This window comes from Salvelinus alpinus, chromosome 2, assembly GCF_045679555.1.
Source record: "Salvelinus alpinus chromosome 2, SLU_Salpinus.1, whole genome shotgun sequence".
Lineage (NCBI taxonomy): Eukaryota > Metazoa > Chordata > Actinopteri > Salmoniformes > Salmonidae > Salvelinus > Salvelinus alpinus.
In genome coordinates this window covers 41,242,761-41,264,215 of record NC_092087.1, presented here as the reverse complement: position 1 = coordinate 41,264,215, position 21,455 = coordinate 41,242,761, and the positions used below count along the sequence as shown (strand labels likewise).

The 21,455-nt window shown below is 44.5% G+C and overlaps 2 protein-coding genes and 1 pseudogene across 4 annotated transcripts; 1 reads left to right on the top strand and 2 right to left on the bottom strand.

The window, feature by feature from the left end:
- The first annotated feature begins 158 nt into the window (after positions 1–158).
- LOC139561451 (negative elongation factor D-like) lies at positions 159–5,965 on the top strand. Of its 3 annotated transcripts, none has more exons than XM_071378561.1 (15): positions 159–360; positions 559–671; positions 754–863; positions 1,037–1,146; positions 1,337–1,444; positions 1,543–1,695; positions 2,121–2,251; positions 2,630–2,795; positions 3,563–3,697; positions 3,906–4,045; positions 4,179–4,293; positions 4,787–4,882; positions 4,994–5,134; positions 5,293–5,422; positions 5,503–5,965. In XM_071378561.1, exons 1-15 carry the CDS (start codon positions 304–306, stop codon positions 5,535–5,537), a joined length of 1,740 nt encoding a protein of 579 aa, XP_071234662.1. In that variant the 5' UTR covers positions 159–303; the 3' UTR covers positions 5,538–5,965. The 3 variants fall into 3 exon arrangements, with proteins under 3 accessions (XP_071234662.1, XP_071234670.1, XP_071234678.1); XM_071378569.1 differs by having other exon boundaries at positions 165–360; positions 562–671; XM_071378577.1 differs by having other exon boundaries at positions 169–360; positions 479–671.
- Positions 5,966–7,448: 1,483 nt separating this feature from the next.
- On the bottom strand, positions 7,449–11,460 carry LOC139561470 (cathepsin Z-like). Its single transcript, XM_071378602.1, has 6 exons — positions 11,253–11,460; positions 9,868–10,031; positions 9,090–9,269; positions 8,814–8,964; positions 8,291–8,456; positions 7,449–8,056 (listed from the first exon to the last, which is right to left on the bottom strand). Exons 1-6 carry the CDS (start codon positions 11,366–11,368, stop codon positions 7,931–7,933), a joined length of 903 nt encoding a protein of 300 aa, XP_071234703.1. The 5' UTR covers positions 11,369–11,460; the 3' UTR covers positions 7,449–7,930.
- A 4,887-nt stretch (positions 11,461–16,347) lies between these two features.
- Positions 16,348–21,149, bottom strand: LOC139561480 (probable aminopeptidase NPEPL1; annotated as a pseudogene).
- Positions 21,150–21,455: the final 306 nt, after the last annotated feature.

Below are 21,455 nucleotides of genomic sequence, written 5' to 3'. Positions count from 1 at the left end.
CCCTCAGTCGTGCATCTAGTTAAAGTAGGCGCAGGTATTCCTATTATTTTAGAGGGCAAATCAACAGGAATTAATCTGCATTTGTCTGTTTACAGAAACATGCATTTATTCTGCCGAGCCACAAGGTGGCGTATGTTCTACAGACCTTTAGTTATACGACGGATATATATTTTTTTAACTACCCCTTTAGCTAGCTAGCTTAACCGAAGGCAATTGTTTTGTATTCAAAATTATTAGCGATACTTGCTTTATTATAGCTTGCTGGGTGCTTCATATTGTAAAGCTACTCACTCTCTCGTCATCATGGACGAGGAATATTACGAAAGGAATATTGGAGACTGGGATGGTCCGGATGGCAATGTAAGCATAATCTTTACAATGTAACTGGTGAATGTACAATGTTAACCTTACAACAAAATGGTAGCGTTCAGGGAGCAAGCTCTAAATTGTTGCTGACTGTTGATTCATTGCTTGACAGACAAATCGCAAATGTATTTGGTGATCGCTACAATCTTAGGATGATACTTCCTTGGCTGAAGTGATGTGACTTCCATCTAGCAGGACGACTATGTTGAGGGGGAGAACGATGGGAAAGTTCAGGAGGACTGCCTACAGAAGTTCTCCAGCAGAGATTACATCATGGAGCCTGCTGTCTTCAACACCCTCAAAACGTAAACCCATTATTGAATGTGTGTGTGTCTAGTAGTGTATGAAGAGTCAAACCATTTCCTGAAGAGACTTCTGTTTTCACAGATATTTCCAGGCTGGTGGCTCCCCTGAACATGTCATCCAGCTCCTGTCAGAGAACTACTCTGCCGTGGCACAGACTGTCAACCTGCTGGCAGAGTGGCTCATCCAGATGGGTAAACAACACTGGACTGAGCTGCAAATGGCACCCAAATCCCTATATAGTGGGCTGTTTGGGACCAAGGCCCGGACTCGTCCATAATCACTGAAAATGTGTTTTGGTTTCTCACACTGTTTGAGAGAGAGCCTAAATTACATGTTTTTTCCCCCATCTTTCTGTGTATTTCAGGTGTAGAGCCTGCTCAGGTGCAGGAGCGGGTAGAGAATCACTTGAAAAGTCTCCTGATCAAGCACTTTGACCCCCAGAAGGCAGACTCCATTTTTACTGTAGAGGGAGAGGTGAGATCTCTGTCGCCAGTGAGACAAACTACTAATGCTTTGGACGTGAACGATAGCTGAAAAGTGATCTCCTGATTTCCTGCTGTTTTGTCCCACTCTTACTGTATTTTTTCACTCTTACTGTTGTTTCCCTCAGAGTATAGTCATAACACTATAGTATACAGAGTAACCCTGTCCTGTGTTTGTTCAGACTCCTGCCTGGCTGGAACAGATGATCGCCCACACCACCTGGAGAGACCTTTTCTACAAGCTGGCCGAGGCCCACCCTGACTGTCTGATGCTCAACTTCACTGTCAAAGTACTGATGATCACCCAGCAGTTAATAACTGATGTAATTATGGGTCAAACAGTGCCATCTTCCTCCTCTCCTTGCTGACTGTGTGCGTGTGTCCTCAGCTCATCTCAGATGCAGGCTACCAGGGGGAGATCACCAGTGTGTCGACGGCGTGCCAGCAGCTGGAGGTGTTCTCCAGGGTCCTAAGGACCTCTCTGGCCACGCTGCTGGATGGAGGAGAGGACAACCTAGAGAAGAACCTGCCAGAATTCGCTGTGAGTCTCACCCAGCCACATGCAGATTCTGGGCCTGTAGAGAAGGAGTGCTGATCTAGGATCAGGTCCCCCTGTCCATATAATTATATTCATTAGCTTGTAAAAAGGCAATACTGATTATAGATCAGCACTCCAACACTGAGTCACTTTATGAATAGCGGCACTGGTGTTCCCAAGAAAAGATCTAGGCCTATCTGTCATTCTCACTCAGAACAAATCCTTGGTTTGATGGTTTTGACAATGGGATGTATTTGAGGTTTTGATTCATTTGAAAACGATACTACAATCAATATTGCTCTAAGTAATATGGAATTGCATGAACGTGGGTAACACCACATGATGTTACAGGCTACCTGTCTTTTGGCATGAGTGTCTCTGTTGGTTTGGAGCTGAACTGTTCTCTCCTCCTTTTCTGCATTCCACAGAAGATGGTGTGTCACGGGGAGCACACATACCTGTTTGCCCAGGCCATGATGTCCATCATGTCTCAGGAGGAGCAGGGGGGGTCGGCAATGCGCAGGATCGGCCAGGAAGTACAGAAGTCTGCACATCAGAGGTATCCTGTCCTCTACATTATTTTGCCAGCATTCACTTATGCTCTTGGCTCTTATAAACAGCAAAGGCCATTGACAAATATAATCTATCTTGGCAGAATTCCATACTGATTAGAGGAAATGTATATTATTGAATTGATTCCTACGTTTTGTAAAATTATTGTATTATTATTTGTAAAATCCAGTGTTACAATAAACATTGAGTGAGCAGCTTTGTGGAACAGACAGTCTAATGAAATGATGGTCTCACCTATCACACTCAACTGAATGGGATTGTAACTCATTTTATTACAGGCTATATGTTCCTCCGGGAACAAAGCAGTTGAAGTACGTAAGTTCATTTGAGTGTTTTACTGTTCCTTGTGATGTTTTAATGTCAGGGGCCATGATGCCAGTCAGATCACTCTGGCATTGGGCACAGCAGCAGCCTACCCTCGAGCCTGCCAGGCCCTGGGTGCAATGCTGTCCAAAGGAGCACTCAACCCTGCCGACATCACTGTGCTCTTCAAGATGTTCAGCAGCATGGACCCACCTCCCGTAGAGCTGGTTAGTGTGGAGCATCCAAACACTTTATAACCTCTTCTAGGTTGCACCCTATTGCAGTCCTTTTTTTCTTCTTTTTTTACCCCCTTTTTCTCCCCAATTTCGTGGTATCTAATTGTTAGTAGTTACTGTCTTGTCTCATCGCTACAACTCCCGTACGGGCTCGGGAGAGACGAAGGTCGAGAGCCATGCGTCCTGCATCCTCCGAAACACAACCCAACTGTTTCTTAATACAGCGCGCATCCAACCCGGAAGCCAGCCGCACCAATGTGTCGGAGGAAACACCGTACACCTAGCGACCTGGTCAGCGTGCATTGCGCCCGGCCCGCCACAGGAGTCGCTAGTGCGCGATGAGACAAGGATATCCCTACCAGCCAAACCCTCCCTAACCCGGACGACGCTAGGCCAATTGTGCGTCGCCCCATGGACCTCCCGGTCGCGGCCGGCTGCGACAGAGCCTGGGCTCGAACCCAGAGTCTCTGGTGGCACAGACCACTGCGCCACCCGGGAGGCCCTAGTGCAGTACTTTTGATCAAAAGTGATGCACTACATATGGAATAAGGTGCTATTCTCCAAGTTCGATGGAGGGATATTTTCAACGGCCTTGCATGTCGGACGTGACAATAAACAATATGAGTTAGCAAGATGGCACCATCAGATCTGGAACCAGGCTAGCCTTACCAGAATGCTAAACCTGAGAATGACTTGTCTTTCAGCTGTTGATATTGTCTTTTGAGATAGTGGATGAAGTATTTCTGTTGTCTCTTCAGATCCGAGTGCCTGCGTTCCTCGACCTGTTCATGCAGTCGCTGTTCAAGCCGGGCTCAAAGATCAACCAGGACCATAAACACAAATACATTCACATCCTGGCCTATGCTGCCAGTGTGGTTGAAACATGGAAAAAGGTACCAGAAACAAAAACATCCTTGACATAAATCTCTCATACTAGCAAGTCTATCAGATTTTCTCTCGTTGCTCATACGTATGTGCAAAATTCGAAATGTTTTTTCCCCCCGGTATGTGAGAATATTTTATTCAATGATGCATGTTTTTTTGTTTTTTTTCAAGTGAAAACATCCAGATAACAGTGTCTCTCTTCTCATCCATCCACAGAACAAGCGAGTGAACATCAACAAGGACGAGCTCAAATCCACCTCCAAGGCCATTGAGACGGTCCATAACCTGTGTTGCAATGAGAATAAAGGAGCCACAGAACTGGTGGCTGAGCTCAGCACCCTGTACCAGTGCATCCGGTGAGCCCAGCAGCCAACCTAATGAGCCCATTGGTCTCCTGTATGTAGCTAACAGGGTTCCAAGAATGTAATTGGTTACCACTGTCGATTGAGACTTCCTTTGGGTGACCATCGTCGCTTTGTCCATTTCCAGGTTCCCAGTTGTTGCCATGGGGGTACTGAAGTGGGTTGATTGGACTGTCTCTGAGCCCCGCTACTTCCAGCTCCAGACAGACCACACCCCTGTCCACCTGGCACTTCTGGACGAGGTAGGGGTTTGTTCTTTTCCTCTGGTTGAGGGAGAACGTTTTTGTTGTGGTATTATGTTAGACTCACTACCTATAATAGATGAGTCCCTAATGGCAACCTATTACCTATATAGTTCACTACTATTGCCATATGTGTCTGGTCGAAAGTAGTGCACTACATAGTAAATAGGGTGCCATTTGGGACGCAACCACAGATGGTGCCTTTAACTGTCATTCTTGGAATTATTTTGGTGGTTAAAGACTAGGGCCAGGTTTTTAATCCAATCACCGCTTTTTAGCTATGCATCATTTAAAGGCAACGTTACTGCAGTCGCGGAGATCGCGTTCAAAGTAAACGCTGCAGATGTCGGCTCAATCGGAAATTACCTTTTAAACATCAACCGCACTACAACACGGATCTTCTGCGGTCCGGATTGAATCCTGGCTTTGGACTGATCTGCAATTCGGTGTTAAGGACAGAGAGTAATGAGAACATCATGTTTTTATTTCCCAGATCAGCACCTGTCACCAGCTTCTGCACCCACAGGTCCTCCATTTACTGATCAAGCTCTTTGAGACCGAACACTCCCAGCTCGACGTCATGGAGCAGGTGTGTGTGTTTTGCGTTTGTGCGTAGGCTTAATCTGGACCCATGCAACTGTCCGATAGACTTTCAGTGGATGACTTCTTAGCTGACTATGGGTGTTGTTGTCCCTGTCAGATGGAGCTGAAGAAGACCCTGTTGGACCGTATGGTCCATTTGCTGAGTCGAGGCTACGTGCTGCCTGTGGTCGGATACATCCGCAAGTGCCTGGAGAAGCTCAACACAGACATCTCTCTCATCCGCTACTTTGTAACGGAGGTAAGGCACACTTTGAGCCAGAAACTACTGTCAAAGAGGTCCCATTTTAAAGAGAAGTGAAACATTCTAAAGAAACTGTTTGTCTGTCGGTCCAACGTAGTTGCGCTTGAGGAAATGGTAGTGGAATTGAAAATATAAATTTTTATTTTTGCCCTCAGGTGTTGGATGTGATTGCCCCTCCGTACACTTCAGACTTTGTCCAGCTGTTCCTGCCCATCCTGGAGAACGACAGTATCGCTGGCACAATACGCACAGAGGGAGAACACGATCCTGTTGCTGAGTTTATAGGTCAGTCATTATACATATTGATTATATGACTAAATATTTTCATTTTGCCCAACTTGAAATATCTTTATGCTCTGTTTCAGCTCACTGCAAATCCAACTTCATCATGATGAACTGAGAATGATGCTGGTGGGTCCACCTTGGATGAGGATGTAGTGGGAATAACAGGGAGGGGCAGAAGGCGTGACCTCGGTTATGAGCCAATCATACCTTGACGTGTTCTGCTGTGGACTGGTGGACGAGGAATAGAAAAATTGAGGCAGACCATTTGCATATAGACTGACCTGCGATTTTGCGTTCTCTTCAAATGTGGCGTAAACACATGACTTAGAGAATTAAAAGGATGTAGTAGTGTATCATTGCTTATCACAGTTAATAAGGGTCTGGAGGTTTGAGGATAACTTGTTTTACAGTGCAGCTCCATCATTGGTTTCACTGTAGTTTCCATTGGTATGTGCCAAGGTCCATTTTCTGTTGCATTTTCTTTTGATTTTTATAAATGTTAAAATATGACTGCTCAAAAGATAAAAAATGTTAATTGAAAAAGTTGGCCTTTTTCCTAGTTCCCCTTTTCAATTTGTCAAGAGTCTTGACACATCTTGGTTTTATTAGTTTTTTGCACCTAGCAACAGTTAATTGTAGATAACCAGTATTTATAGGACAAGACAATAAGTTACAATCATCCACCATGCTGCATCGTTTCCATCTGGCCTGGATTCAAACACATTGCACAATTTCTGACATTAGCATGAAACACCTTGGTTGAAGACAAGCGTAAATTACATTAAGAGATTTCAGTGCCAACTGATTGTATTTTTAACTTGTATTTCATGATTTATAAGGGAGTCATAAGAATACAGTTGAAATGCCTTAAGGATAGCTTTTCCACTCCCTAATAAAACTTGCGACTGACTGGGTTTGAACCAGGTCTCCTGCATGTCAAGGCTAAGCCCAGAAGTCTCAAGCAAGGTTACTCATCAAACCATCTCACATTACACCTCAGAGCACGGCACCAATAGAACTGACTGGGTTTTTATTCAGGCCTACTTGCACAACACTATGGCAAACAAGCAGAAGGATCTGTGCAACAGAGGTGATGAACAACCTTGCCTGAGACGTCAGTTTAATTGGAGTTCTAACTCAGGTCTCCTGTGTGCCAGACAATGCAACTGTTCAGGTCTCCGACCATTTATTAGATGGTCTCAACGAGGTCGTCACACGACCAATGCCTAGGCTTTGGCTAAACCCAGTCACATGTTACCTTTGCCGGAGATTTTAAACGAACACGTCATCGGGTCTCAGGCAAGGTTCTTGTCACAAAATCACGCTCTTTTGACGAGTAACCTTGCTGGATCTTGAAGACTTGTTTTGCATGTTGGTAGTCTAGTGTCGCCCCTTGCGCAATTAAAGAAGTTTAATCAGCGTGATGTCCTTTACAATGGTGCCACTGGACTCATCTACAGTTGCACTGGTTCAACCACTGGGGGTCGCTGTGGAGTGAGTTAGGGTGAATGTAGCAGATGTGGATCTGTGAAACTCACTCAGCCTAAATTGTCACCCCTTAATCAATTGAAGAATGCCACTTTCAATAGCACGGTGGGCTACAATACTTCAGGAGGGTGGTGACGTGTGTTGTGAAGCAGATTTGAGTTAGTTTCTGTATAAGCTGAATCTGTCCTTTAAATTAACTTGTCCCTATAGGCTTTATCTAAGTGTTCTAACAGTGTCGTGACATGCAGGAGACCTGGTTCGAACCCAGTCAGTTGCAAGATTAAATAGGGAGTCGAAAGGCTATCCAACTACTCTTATGGAGGCCAAATTGCAGTTGACACTCCCTTCTGACACAACCTGTGATCAGAGGGAACCAGAACGCACGGCCCTGGTCGAGAGTCTTAGCTTTCTGGAATGGGGTCAATAGCCTGAACGGTTCAAATTCTTAAGAAAATACAAACATGCCACATTAGTTTCAGAAACATCTAATTTTGCTCCAGGCTGTCTCTGGTTTTGAATCTGAAATGAATGCAATAGCTTCCATATTGAAACTCAAATTTAATTACATTTTAAAAACAATAGACCCAGCTTAAAAAATGTTACTTGAATCATTGACTTAAATCAAGAAATACAACTTGTACATTCAAACGTAGACATTTAAATAAACTCTGTTAGCACTGAAATCACACAAGTCAGTGCCTTACAGAGTTAATTATCATAGAACAAAAGACATATGGCATCAGAATTGATGAAGGCTACCACTGCAAACATTGACAGCATCAATTTGTTTTCTGGCATTGATCTTTGGCTAATTGTGCACATCTGCAGTCGTACTTGTTCCCAAGGCAAAGCACAATGTCTTGTTGCCACATTAAGAAAAAAACTGAATGTATTCCCTTTTCCTGATTTTACGGTGTTAAAATGTCGATGTAGCCTGAGATTGTCATAGAAAACTGTAGATATGCATAGAATAGACAGCATTGTGTTTAAAATAAACTGGTTGGCTCCACTGCCTGTTGTCTACATGTAAGTCTTGGGAACGATGGGATCTCCATACATGCAGTCTTCCTCCAGGGCCAGGTTGTACTGACTGCCACTTCCTCCCTTGTAGGCGCTGGTCACGATCCTCAACCAGCCCTTCTCTCCCTGGCAAGAAAATAGAAACTTCCTCAATCTGGAGTGTCAGCTAGATAAATATGCTTGATGGTACATGAGCATCAGAAAAGTTAACTACAGGAAAAGCTATAGGCTAGGTTTGTTGCCGCATCTTGAGCGCAATGTAATTCTGTAGCAGAACAGGATTCTCTGCTGCAGTTTCCATAGGAGATCACTACAGACATATTATGGCATTGCATGGTGTTCATTTGATAAGAAGCTTACCCAGGGCTCTCCCCAGGAGTTGCGGACGATCCAGAATTCCACACCATTCTCATCCAGGCCCCAGCCGGCAACGGACACAATGTGGTTGATGTAGGGCTCCTTTATATACTCAGAGTACAGGCCTCCTGTGTAGGCGTCCAAATTGTCTGTTGCCATGATCCCACAGCTACCAAGGACAAAAAAAGGCATCTGTATTTAGTTAAAGCGACATGTTGGTGTGTACGTTTTAAGGGGCAGGAAGGGAAAGAATACTTGGACAGAGTTGCATGGCTACAGTAAGCCAATGAACATTAAGCAGCAACTCCATACAGACAAGCAAAATGAATTGCTCCTTCACTAACTTCCTAAGTCATAGTGCTACTATGGGGTCACTTTCACAGCAGACATGGGCAAACTGCCACTGAGGTAGGTGCCTGTTTGACTGACTTGGCTCTACTTCTCATGCAAATCCATACACCGTCACGACAGGAGGAGCGCATGATCAGAGAAAATGTCACCACGTTGACCAAGTCCAGTTCCTAACCTGATTGGTCCGCCAGCATAGATCTCAGCCATCATCTTCTCCCTCCCACTGACAGCGCCGAAGTCTCCGACCTTCCACAGGGTGTAGTTCTGGATGATGTTGCAGACCCCGAATGTGGTGCAGGTTCCACACTGGTTGAACAGTTTGCACGCTGCAAGACAATATGGAGAACATGTTAAATCAGAGAAATGGCAAATTAACCTCAATCTTAATTTTGTGATCAAGTCTAGAATGGGAAAGACTGTTCAGCTGGGAGTTAAGATCTTGAGGCCTTACTCTGATCCTTGGCCTGGTAGTTGTTGCAGGTCTCGTCAGGGATGCCATGTTTGTTGGCATACTCCCACACCCCAGTGTGATCACCTCCATGACAGGAGCCAGCCTCACCACAGTCCACCACATTCTGGACTGACAGGTAAGCAGAGGGCCAGGCTCCCTTCCGCTTGATGTTTATGCGATCTGGGAAAAGGAGCAGACCAACAACCAGTCCATTAATTCAGTACTTGTTCCAGAATCTGCTCATAAATGTTGAAAAGTCATCAAACTTAGTAAGGACAAGTCTAGGATTCTGAAGTCATTGTATTATTATGATAAAGTACTACTTGTATGAGCAGAGGAGGAAATTGCCTTTTAAAAACAGATTTACCAGAAACCCAAATGACAGGAAACCATGAAGCTATAACTGCACAGTCAGGTGTTGCCACAAACTTCCCTGCCAGGCCACCCCCCGAATGAGTCAGATGTGTTAAATGCCTGACAGGCATTCATGTTTGAACAATTGCAATGTTTATTCCACTTACGTTATAAAATCTAGTTTAAGTGACTTTAGATTAGTAAACCATCTTTATGACCGTCATCTTGAAGGGAAATTACCAAGCTTTGAAAGACTACCTATAGAGAATCAAAAGTTTGCAGACATCCATAGCCAAATAGAATTTTACAGTCTGATCTTCATCCTGTCCATTTGTACCATATTAACAAAGCATACAGTTTGCTTCTATGAGCTGTACAAATTAGTTGACAGCAGAGCAGAAAGGCGAGCTGGAGGTTAGGCTACCTGCCATGGCGCTGGTGCTGCCGTGTGCCCAGCAGGATCCACAGTACTGGGGGATGTGCTGGTTGCGGGTAGTGCTGACGTAGTTGGTGCCGTTGATGTTCCTCCAGTCCCAGGCCTTGGGGAGCTCATTGAGTTCAAGGAACTCGTAGGGTCGGGGCATCGTCCTGATGAAAGACATGACATCAGGGTACAAGGTGCTCTAGATATTCTTTTTTTGGGGGGGGTAAAGTGGTCGTTAGTCTTGTCCCGTCGCTGCAATTCCTGCACGGACTCGGGAGAGGCGAACGTCGAAAGCCATGCGTTCTCCGAAAACACGACCCCGCCAAGCCGCACTGCTTGCTTAACCTGGAAGCCAGCCACACCAATGCGTCAGAGGAAACACCATACAGCTTGCAACCGAAGTCAGCGTGCATGTGCCCGGCCCGCCACAAGGAGTCGCTAGAGCACAATGGGACAAGGACATCCTTGCTGGCCAAACCCTCCCCTAACCCGGGCGACGCACACTCTGCCAATTGTGCGCCACCTCATGGATATCCCGGTCAGCTGCGACACAGCCTGGGATCGAACCCAGGTCTGTAGTGACCCCTCAAGCACTAATGCAGTGCCTTAAACCGATGTGCCGCTCGGGAGGCCCTAGATAGAGTTCTAAATGTAGAGCGGCTCAAACTGCAAGCATGAAGGATCTAAGCACTCATAAGGTCCCATGCAAAACCGGACCAGATTGAGCTTGGCAGAGCTGTCTCTCCAAGCACAAGCATTCTTTCAAAACGAAACTACCCCTGAAAGGGCCATGCATGTTTCTGGGGGGGGGGGGGGGGGGGGGGGGGGTGAGCACCCAATAGCAAAATGGGATGGTAAGCTTTAAACGACAGGTCAAAATCTGCCCATACTACGGTCATCTCCTTCTAACCACAGACAAGTCAGAAACCTTGTCTCCGTCGGCTTTGATTGCTTTAAAACTTTAGATAGCCATGATGTGCCTTCTGTAATAGACTGATTAAGTCTTAAAAAGGGGAGGAACTTGTCAACATTTGAACCATTAAACCGGTTGTACTATGTACAACAAACTCGCTCAGTGACTGACTAATGTCAATGGAGTGCAGAAGATGCAGGCAAAGTACGCCTGAACAACTCAAGAACACACAACAAAAAACAATTGAAACCACTAGAGGCAAAAAAAGGGCTGGCCGCCCTACTTCCCATATCAGATCTATGATTATATGAAATATATAAAAAAGTAAACCACAAAACAAAATGCGGTGGAGGAAAAAGCAATCTAAGTTTCTACTACAATCATGTTGCAACAACTAGCTACTATTTATAGCTCAAGAGCAATCACTAGACATATCAAATTTGGTGATGGAAGACATCACGGCTAAAGTTACCTGAATCCATTGTGCTTGTTCAGCTTGGGTCTATAGCATGGCTGCTTCTCGTTAAAATATCGTCCAGCAAAGACACCCGACACCATAAACACGAATAACAACAGTGACCGAGCCATGTTGAAAAATATTTGTCATATGACTTCTTAGAAACTCCGTGGGATTTTTATACTGTTTCACCACGAGGGTCAACCTGAACAAGGCTGAACGCGGCGCAGACTCGCAGAGTTTTGTGTCATAAGGATTATACTTCCCTGCCATTTATTACTGGTTTTACAGACAGCACGATATGGTTTATAGATCAGTGCTAACTGCAGTTCGACCTAAGTGAACAACCACGTAGCAAACGCCATCCCGTGATTAGTGACTCATTGCAGTACACTATACACATAGGAACAGTTGAATTGATTTTGTTTTTACAAACATTGCACATTCTAATTAATTAATCAACCAAACACTGCCCTTGGCTTTAATCATAATCCGTTTAAAAAGTTACATTTTGGGTGGAGGGTAATATTGCCGAATGGACATAACATGGGCAGAACCTGCACTTGCAAAATCCAGGAAGTCATGCATTGGTATGCTACAATTTGAGGCTTGCCAAAATATGACATTTCCATTTTACAGGCTTGCCAACATGTTTCATTGCAAGTTTCATTCAAGAGAGCTATTGATACAATGTTAACAATTTTACAGGCTTGCCTGCATCAATGTGGCCAGCGATCTAAGGCACTGCATCTCAGTGCTAGAGGTGTCACAACAGACCCTGGTCCGATTCCAGGCTGTATCACAACTGGCGCACAATTGGCCCAGCGTCGTCCGGGTTAGGGATTGCCGGTATAGGCCGTCATTGTAAATAAGAATTTGTTCTTAACTGACTTGCCTAGTTAAATAAAGGTTAAATAAATAACAACCCGTGCCATTCAAATGTTGCTCCGTGCAAATGATCCGTGGTGGAAAAAGTACCCAATTGTCTTACTTCAGTAAAAGTCATGATACTTTCATAGAAAATGACTCAAGTAAAAGTAACCCAGTAAAATACTACTAGAGTAAAAGTCTATAAGTATTTGGTTTTAAATATACTTAAGTATCAAAAGTAAAAGTATAAATAATTTCAAATGCCTTACATAAAGTAAACCAGACTGCACCATTTTCTTGTTTTTTTAGCCAGGGGCATACTCCAACACTCAGACATAATTTACAAACGAGTCTGCCAGATCAGAGGCAATAGGGAAGACCAGGGATGTTCTCTTGATAAGTGTGTGAATTGGACCAATTTCCTGTCCTGCTAAGCATTCAAAATGTAATGAGTACTTTTGGGTGTGAGGGAAAATTTATGAAGTAAAAAATAGATTAATATATTTAATGTAGTGAAGTAAAAGTTGTCAAAAATATAAATAGTAAAGTATAGATACCCCCAAAACGACTTAAGTAGTACTTTAAAAGATTTCTACTTAAGAACTTTACACCGCTGTAAATGATATAGGGTGCGTTCCTTTGTCTAGGCGTTGCTGACAGATCTTACAACACTTGGATAGGTTTTACATGTCACAATAAACACAATACAGCAATATGTCAAGTCGATGACAGTCAATGTGCTAGGCAACCATTGGTTGATGCTTTCAACAACTGAGCAGTGGAACACAACCACAGCTTGCTTGCTACTTATAAAAGTATTCCACATTACCAGGCAAGGTTGTCAACTTTTGTATTCCATGCAGTTATAATTTTACAAGGAATATGACAGAGCATATAAGATTGCTTAATGTTTAATTCCAAGAAAAGCAGAAGACACATTTCCATCTCATGTGGACTAATAAAGTTATAGGGACCCTTCAGCACCCAGCTGTGCCCTGGACACCATATGTGAATTGATCACCCCCCATCTATCTTCAGAGTTCGTACTGTTAGGTGACCTAAACTGGGACATGCTTAACACCCCGGCAGTCCTACAATCTAAGCTAGATGCCCTCAATCTCACACAATTTATCAAGGAACCTACCAGGTACAACCCTAAATCCGTAACCATGGGCACCCTCTTAGATATCATCCTGACCAACTTGCCCTCTAAATACACCTCTGCTGTCTTCAACCAGGATCTCAGCGATCACTGCCTGCGTACGTAATGGGTCCGCGGTCAAACGACCACCCCTCATCACTGTCAAACGCTCCCCAAAACACTTCAGTGAGCAGGCCTTTCTAATCGACCTGGCCTGGGTATCCTGGAAGGATATTGACCTCATCCCGTCAGTAGAGGATGCCTGGTTGCTCTTCACAAGTGTTTCCCTCACCATCTTAAATAAGCATGCCCCATTAAAAAAATTTAGAACTAAGAACAGATATAGCCCTTGGTTCACCCCAGACTTGACTTCCCTTGACCAGCACAAAAACATCCTGTGGCGTTTTGTATTAGCATCGAATACCCCCCCCCCCCCCCGATATGCAACTTTTCAGGGAAGAGGAACCAATATACTCAGTCAGTTAGGAAAGCTAAGGCTGGCTTTTTCAAACAGAAATTTGCTTCCTGTAGCACTAATTCCAAAAGGTTTTGGGACACTAAAGTCCATGGAGAATAAGAGCACCTCCTCCCAGCTGCCCACTGCAGTGAGGATAGGAAACACTATCACCAGATACATCTACGGTAATCGATAATTTCAATAAGCATTCTTCTACGGCTGGCCATGCTTTCCACCTGGCTACCCCTACCCCTGCCAACATCTCAGCAACCCCCTGCAGCAACTTGCCCAAGGCCCCCCCCCCCCCCCGCTTCTCCTTCACCCAAATCCAGACAGCTGATGTTCTGAAAGAGCTGCAAAATCTGGATCCCTACAAATCAGCTGGATTAGACAATCTGGGCCCTCTCTTTCTAAAATGATCAGCCGAAATTGTTGCAACCTCTATTACTAGCCTATTCGATCTCTGTTTCGTATTGTCTGAGATTCCCAAAGATTGGAAAGGTGCCGCGGTCATCCCCCTCTTCATAGGGGGAGACACTCTAGACCCAAACTGTTGTAGACCTATATCCATCCTTCCCTGCCTTTCTAAAATCTTCGAAAGCCAAGTTAACAAAACAGATCACCGACCATTTCGAATCCCACCGTACCTTCTCCACTATGCAGTCTGGTTTCCGAGCTGGTCATGGGTGCAACTCAGCCACGCTCAAGGTCCTAAACGATATCATAACCTCCATCGATAAAAGACAGTACTGTGCAGCTGTCTTCATCGACCTGGCCAAGGCTTTCGACTCTGTCAATCACCGCATTCTTATCGGCAGACTCAATAGCCTTGGCTTCTCAAATGACTGCCTCGCCTGGTTCACCAACTACTTCTCAGATAGAGTTCAATGTGTCAAATCGGAGGGCCTGGTGTCTGGACCTCGGGCAGTCTCTGGGGGTGCCACAGGGTTCAATTCTCTGTATATATCAATGATGTCGCTCTTGCTGCTGGTGATTCTCTGATCCACCGCTACGCAGACGACACCATTCTGTATACATCTGGCTCTTCTTTGGACACTGTGCTAACAAACCTCCAAACGAGCTTCAACGCCATACAACACTCCTTCCATGGCCTCCAACTGCTTTTAAATGCTAGTAAAACTAAAGTGCATGCTCTTCAACCGATCGCTGCCGGCACCCTCCCGCCCAACTAGCATCACTACTCTGGACGGTTCTGACCTAGAATATGTGGACAACTATAAATACCTAGGTGTCTGGTTAGACTGTACTCTCCTTCCAGACTCACATTAAGCATCTCCAATCTAAAATTAAATCTAGGATCTGCTTCCTATTTCGCAACAAAGCCTCCTTCACTCATGTTGCCAAACATACCCTCGTAAAACTGACTATCCTACCGATCCTCGACTTTGGCGATGTAATTTACAAAATAGCCCCAACAAACTGGATGTAGTCTATTACAGTGCCATCCGTTTTGTCACCAAAGCCCCATATACTACCCACCACTGCAACCTGTATGCTCTCATTGGCTGGCCCTCGCTACATACTCGTCGCCAAACCCTGGCTCCAGGTCATCTATGTCTTTGCTAGGTAAAGCCACGCCTTATCTCAGCTCACTGGTCACCATAGCAACACCCATCCGTAGCACACGCTCCAGCAGGTATATTTCACTGGTCACCCCCAAAGCCAACACTTCCTTTGGCCACTTTTCCTTCCAGTTCTCTGCTGCCAATGACTGGAACGGATTGCAAAAATCACTGAAGCTGGAGTCTTATATCTCCCTCTATAACTTTAAGCATCAGCTGTCAGAGCAGCTTACAGATCACTGTACCTGTACACAGCCCATCTGTATATAGCACTCCCAACTACCTCATCCCCATATTATTACTTACCCTCTTGCTCTTTTGCACCCCAGTCTCTCTACTTGCGCATCTACCACTCGTGTTAATGCTAAAATTGTAATTATTTCACCTCTATGGCCTATTCATTGACTACCTCCCTACTCTTCTACATTTGCACACACTGTAAAGATTTGTATATATTTTTTTATATTGTGCTATTGACTGTACGTTTGTTAATGTGTTACTCTGCAGAGTTGTTTTTGTCACACTGCTTTGCTTCATCTTGGCCAGGTCGCAGTTGTAAATGAGAACTTGTTCTCAACTGGCCTACCTGGTTAAATAAAGGTGAAAACTTATTCCAAATATCCAGCTTTACTATTCACATGGGTTATTCCCAATGTCCAGAATGACAAGTTGGCCATCAGTGGCTAGGCTATGGCTAAAAACCAAAGTATGTGTTTGCCTGATACCTAAACAAGCTAATTTGCTCAAGGACATTGAAACAGAAAAATAAACCATCACTTACCACACAGGATCAAACACCTTATTCAGTTACTTAACCATTTAAGGCTGCATTTTGATTTTATTATAGCTATGGTTAATTTTGGAGAATTGTGATAATGCTCTGGTAATTCATTCAAGGAAGGCAGAACCTTAAAGTGTTCAATATGCTATAAACATTTGCATATTCATCATCCCTCCCAATTATTCATGGCCCATTTGGAGAGAAAATTAAAGACAGTCAATTAAATACAACATGAACAAATTTGAGAGAAATTCTAGCCACCCGCTCTTTTTTCCCAAAAATGTCACTGCATTGTGAATGAGTCGAATAAAAATTGGGGATTGGAAATATTTTCTAGGTGTTCAGTGTATGTCAGTGTAAAGAGTGTAGGTGGCTGGGTCCAGAGGTGGCTGCTTGGAGATTTTACACCAGTCTCCTCCACTTGCAGTCGCGCTCCACCGGGTCCCTGGATGCAGCATTCATGGTAGCGGCCCCCAGAGGAGATACCTGGTTGAGCATGGGGTCGTCTGAGGCCTGGCCGAACAGAGCCATGAGCAGAGCCACGCCAAAGCCGGTAGTGCGCTCCCCCTGCAGAGTGTAAGGGAGGGAAAGAGCGAGAGAGGACAGGTTACACCACGACTCAACTATATTTTGGCTCCCAGCCCCCATTCCCTTAGCTCCTACACATTTCTTCACCGTTCTATAAGCACTAGATAGATAAGCTATACATAGGAAGATCCTTTGTTTATACAAGTCAGTCAAGATCTGTGAGGGGCTGAAATGAATTTAATATAGCATGTCTAGTCTATACTTTCTAAATATTAATTGAAACACTTTAAGGAGCTGTTCCCAGACACATTAAGCCTAATGCTGCACTATAAAGCCTTTTCAGTGAGAATTCTCCATTGGGTTTGCTTTTTAGTTCATGACTAGGCTTAATCTGTGTCTCGGAAATCACCCCTACTAAACTCAAATATCCAGTCACTTACAGCATGGACAGGGGAGGCTATGTCCACATGGACCCAGACCCCAGGCCAGTCAAAACCCAGGTGAGAGCCGATGAAGAGGCCGGCACAGGAGCGTGGCGTTCTTCCTGTCCTTTCACAGACACAGCAAAGACATGCATTTACATTTTAGTAATTTAGCAGACACTCTTTTTTTTATTTTACCCCCTTTTCTCCCCAATTTTCGTGGTATCCAATCGCTAGTAATTACTATCTTGTATCATCGCTACAACTCCCGTACGGGCTCGGGAGAGACGAAGGTCGAAAGCCATGCGTCCTCCGAAGCACAACCCAACCAAGCCGCACTGCTTCTTAACACAGCGCGCCTCCAACCCGGAAGCCAGCCGCACCAATGTGTCGGAGGAAACACCGTGCACCTGGCCCCCTTGGTTAGCGCGCACTGCGCCCGGCCCGCCACAGGAGTCGCTGGAGCGCGATGAGACAAGGATATCCCTACCGGCCAAACCCTCCCTAACCCGGACGACACTAGGCCAATTGTGCGTCGCCCCACGGACCTCCCGGTCGCGACAGAGCCTCTGGTGGCACAGCTAGCGCTGCGATGCAGTGCCCTAGACCACTGTGCCACCCGGGAGGCCTAGCACACTCTTATCCAGAAAATATATAATAGGCTGAAGGAAAATGATCAACAATCACAATAGGCTGTAGAGGCTATTTGATTGTACTCAGATCCAGGATTCGGACCTGCTAGAGACTGGGCATACAGCAGAGTAGTGGTACCACTCACAGCCACAGAGTTCTTCATGTCTGCCACGGCTGAGGTGAACTCGTTGAAGTGCAGTTCTGGGCAGTAGACCAGGGGATGAGCCAGATCCCCGCTGCTGCGGCCCGCCCTCACACACGCCGTCTCCCACTGCTCACTGTTGGTCATCACAGCACAATGGTACTTCCCTGTGGAAATCCCCTAGGAGCGCCACACACAAATTCAACCATTGTTGGAAACATATACTCATGTAGTCATTTGTTATATAGGAACTATGGTTATTCACTAAAGTGAAAGAAGGTAAGAAGACGTATGATGACATGTTTATATTGAATATACACTGTACAAAAATATAAACGCAACATGTAAAGTGTTGGTCCCATGTTTCATGAAGTGAAATAAAAGATCTCAGAAATGTTCCATTCGCACACAAATATTATTTCTCTAAAATGTTTTGCACAACTTGAATTACATCCCTGTTAGTGAGCATTTCTAATTTTCCAAGATAATCCATCCATCTGACAGGTGTGGCATATAAAGAAGCTGAATAAACAGCATGATCATTACACAGGTCCACTTTGTGCTGGGGACACAAAGGCCACTTTAAAATGTGCAGTTTTGCCACACAGCACAATGCCACGGATGTCTCAAGTTTTGAAGGAGTGTGTAATTGGCATGCTGACTACAGGAATGTCCACCAGAGCTGTTGCCAGAGAATTGAATGTTAATTTCTCTACCATAAGCCACCGCCAACATAATTTTAGAGAATTTGGCAGTACTTCCAACCGGCCTCACAACCGCTTACCACATGTATGGTGTCGTGTGGACGAGTGGTTTGCTGATGTTAGCCTTGTGAACAGAGTGCCTCATGGTGGCGGTGGGGTTATGGTATGGGCAGGCATAAGCTACGGACAAGGAACACAATTGCTTTTTAAAATCGATGGCAATTTAAAGATACCGTGACGAGATCCTGAGGCCCAAAGTCGTGTCATTCATCTGCCGCCATCACCTCATGTTTCAGCATGATAATGCACAGCCCCGTGTCGCAAGGATCTGTACATAATTCCTGGAAGCTGATAATTTTCCAGATCCTCCATGGCCTGCATACTCACCAGACATGTGACCAATTGAGCATGTTTGGGATGCTCTGGATTGATGTGTGACAGAGTGTTCCAGTTCCTGGAGTGGGACAACATTCCACAATCAACAGCTTGATAAACTTTATGCAAAGCAGACTGACTGGTTTTCTGATCCACACCCAAACTCTTTTTCTAAGGTATCTGTGACCAACAGATGCATATCTGTATTCCTAGTCATGTGAAATCCATAGATGAAGGCCTAATGAATTTATTTCAATTGACCGATGTCCTTAAATGAACTGTAACTCAGTAAAATCTTAGAAATTGTTGCATGTTTCATTTATATTCAGTATACATTTAAACCTTTTCTGGTCAGCAACAAAAATCAGCCCCAATTTTGTGCTGATCAGACCTCAGCGACAAATGTTTCACTTGCAATTAGCTACTTCACTAGCTAGCACAAAAAAAATCCAATATGGTGCATCATGTGGTGTTTTCAGAATGAGCCGAATCAGCACATCATGAGGGTTACCACAGGATGTGGTGTCGTCATCACCAGCACGAGGTGTGTTTTGAGTTAGAAAATGATTGTTCTAAGGAAAATCTCTTTATGTAGGCCTAACAATTTTGTGTGAGTAACACCATCCACTTGTGTGAGACACCAGTTGTTTTGAGTTCCTCAGAGATTGTGGGGAGTTTTAGCTTTAGCTCAAGACAATGTCAGTGAGTGCAAAGATCAACGGAAAGTAAAACTTTTTCGTTACTAGGCATTATGTCTGTCACAAGCCCTGTTAACCTTTGCTCTGATCGAAGTGCACTAAATGTAAAACAGTCCCAACTGGCTTTTATGAGTGTTTCAACAATGTACATGTGATGACTTAACTTTCTTGGGCTAACATTTATTACCAAACCATCACTTCCGAAATTTGTTTGGGACTAAATCTTATAGAAATACAAATACTATTATATAATTGCAAAATGATATCAATCTCTTGCTGCAAAATGACAATAAGTGATTAAAGAAGCGTGGGGCATCAAAGTAATGTAGGCCAGTGTTGTTGCCAAAGCTGCACTGCTGTGGCTCTAGAGGCCACCCGTCACACACCTGTGCCCCTGTCAGAGTGGCCATATCCAGGATGATGTCAGCAGAGAGGTCCTTGCTGGCATACACCACACCATCAGAGAGCACTAGCCTGCCTTCAGCATCAGTGTTCTTGATCTCCACTGTGAGAAAGTTAGCAAAACAAGAGGGGGAAAAATGTATTTCAGTCCATAGATTCTTCAATCAGAAAGGCAGCAAAAAGAGAACAAAAAGCTATTGAAACCATAAATTAACCAAACAAACTAAATGTAAGCCAATAATGAATCCTTGCTCAAATGCCAGCTAATTGTTTCTTTCCCACACAAAAGCCCATCAGAAGGAAAAATTCTACTTACCTCCATCAGGTTGCCATCATATTAGCCCGGTTCCCATTACCTTGCCTAACTGGTTTACATGCTCCCCCAACGGCTACTCACTTTCCAGAGTAGAGCGTGTGGATGTCATCTGGCCGTGTGGCAGTGGGTCCGACTGCATTCTCCGCCAGGCAGAATACGGCATGGAGATTGTCCTTGAAGCCCTGAAATAAAGACACATTTCAAAAGGTTTGCACACAACTTTTCAACAGCTCTAACCAAACTTTCAGTACATGTTCCAATAGGGTGTCTCCTAACAGGACCTTATGTTTCAAATAAGAAGTTGACTTGAAAGAGTACGCAGGGGTAGTAGGTACAGTAGGCCTCACCTGATTGACAGTAGCTTTGAAAGCTCCTAAAAATGGCTGCTGCCTCACCAGTCTCTTTCATCCCAGGCATGTTGGTCTTGATGCAAAAGAAAAATACATTCAGCCTTTACAACATTGTAATTTAATACTTATTTGGCTGGCAACTCCCTAACATCCATTGAATTGAACAAAATAATCACATTAAAGACCCGTTCCAAATGGCACTCTAATTCCCTTTACCCATAGGGCTCTCTTCAAAAGTAGTGCACTATAGGGAATATGGTGCTATTTGGGATGCAACCCAACTGACCACCCATAAGCATACCTTTTTACCTTTCCCTTGATGCGGAGACCTCCGGTGTCATACACGATGCCCTTGCCCACCCATGCAATAGTCTGGGTGGCACCATCTGGTTTGTGACTCAGGACTGCCAGGGCAGGAGGGTTCACCCCTGGCTTGCCCACTCCATAGATCTCTGAAGGCCCAAACAGTCCAAAGTGATCGAGTTGATGATCACAGAAACTATTGTTGTGTTATCAGTCAGAGAACCATGATGAGTGTATGTGCATCATGACAACTCATAAACCAGAATACACACTTTGTTCCAATGTGGAAAAACTCATTTAATTTGACATTCCTTTTTGCCAAAATCTCTTGGGTCCCATTACATCAGCTTGTTTTGTTGAGAAAGTAACAAAGCTGAATAGAAACGTTGTACATTCAAAGACAAAACAGAGAGGAGAACCACCAAACGAACATACAGAGCTGTATGCCCCCTTTTTAATTTGCTCTACTTCTTCAACCCAAACCTATATTAGATAAAGGGAACCTGAGTGAAC

Excerpts from the sequence above, each read along its gene's own strand:
- LOC139561451 (XM_071378561.1), top strand. The coding sequence starts at position 304 with ATGGACGAGGAATATTACGAAAGGAATATTGGAGACTGGGATGGTCCG. Across the intron at positions 3,698-3,905 it reads TGGTTGAAACATGGAAAAAG|AACAAGCGAGTGAACATCAA; the intron begins GTACCAGAAACA and ends ATCCATCCACAG. Across the intron at positions 4,294-4,786 it reads ACCTGGCACTTCTGGACGAG|ATCAGCACCTGTCACCAGCT; the intron begins GTAGGGGTTTGT and ends TTTATTTCCCAG.
- LOC139561470 (XM_071378602.1), bottom strand. The coding sequence starts at position 11,368 with ATGGCTCGGTCACTGTTGTTATTCGTGTTTATGGTGTCGGGTGTCTTT. Across the intron at positions 10,032-11,252 it reads AACAAGCACAATGGATTCAG|GACGATGCCCCGACCCTACG; the intron begins GTAACTTTAGCC and ends GTCTTTCATCAG. Across the intron at positions 9,270-9,867 it reads CAGCACCAGCGCCATGGCAG|ATCGCATAAACATCAAGCGG; the intron begins GTAGCCTAACCT and ends TCCTTTTCCCAG.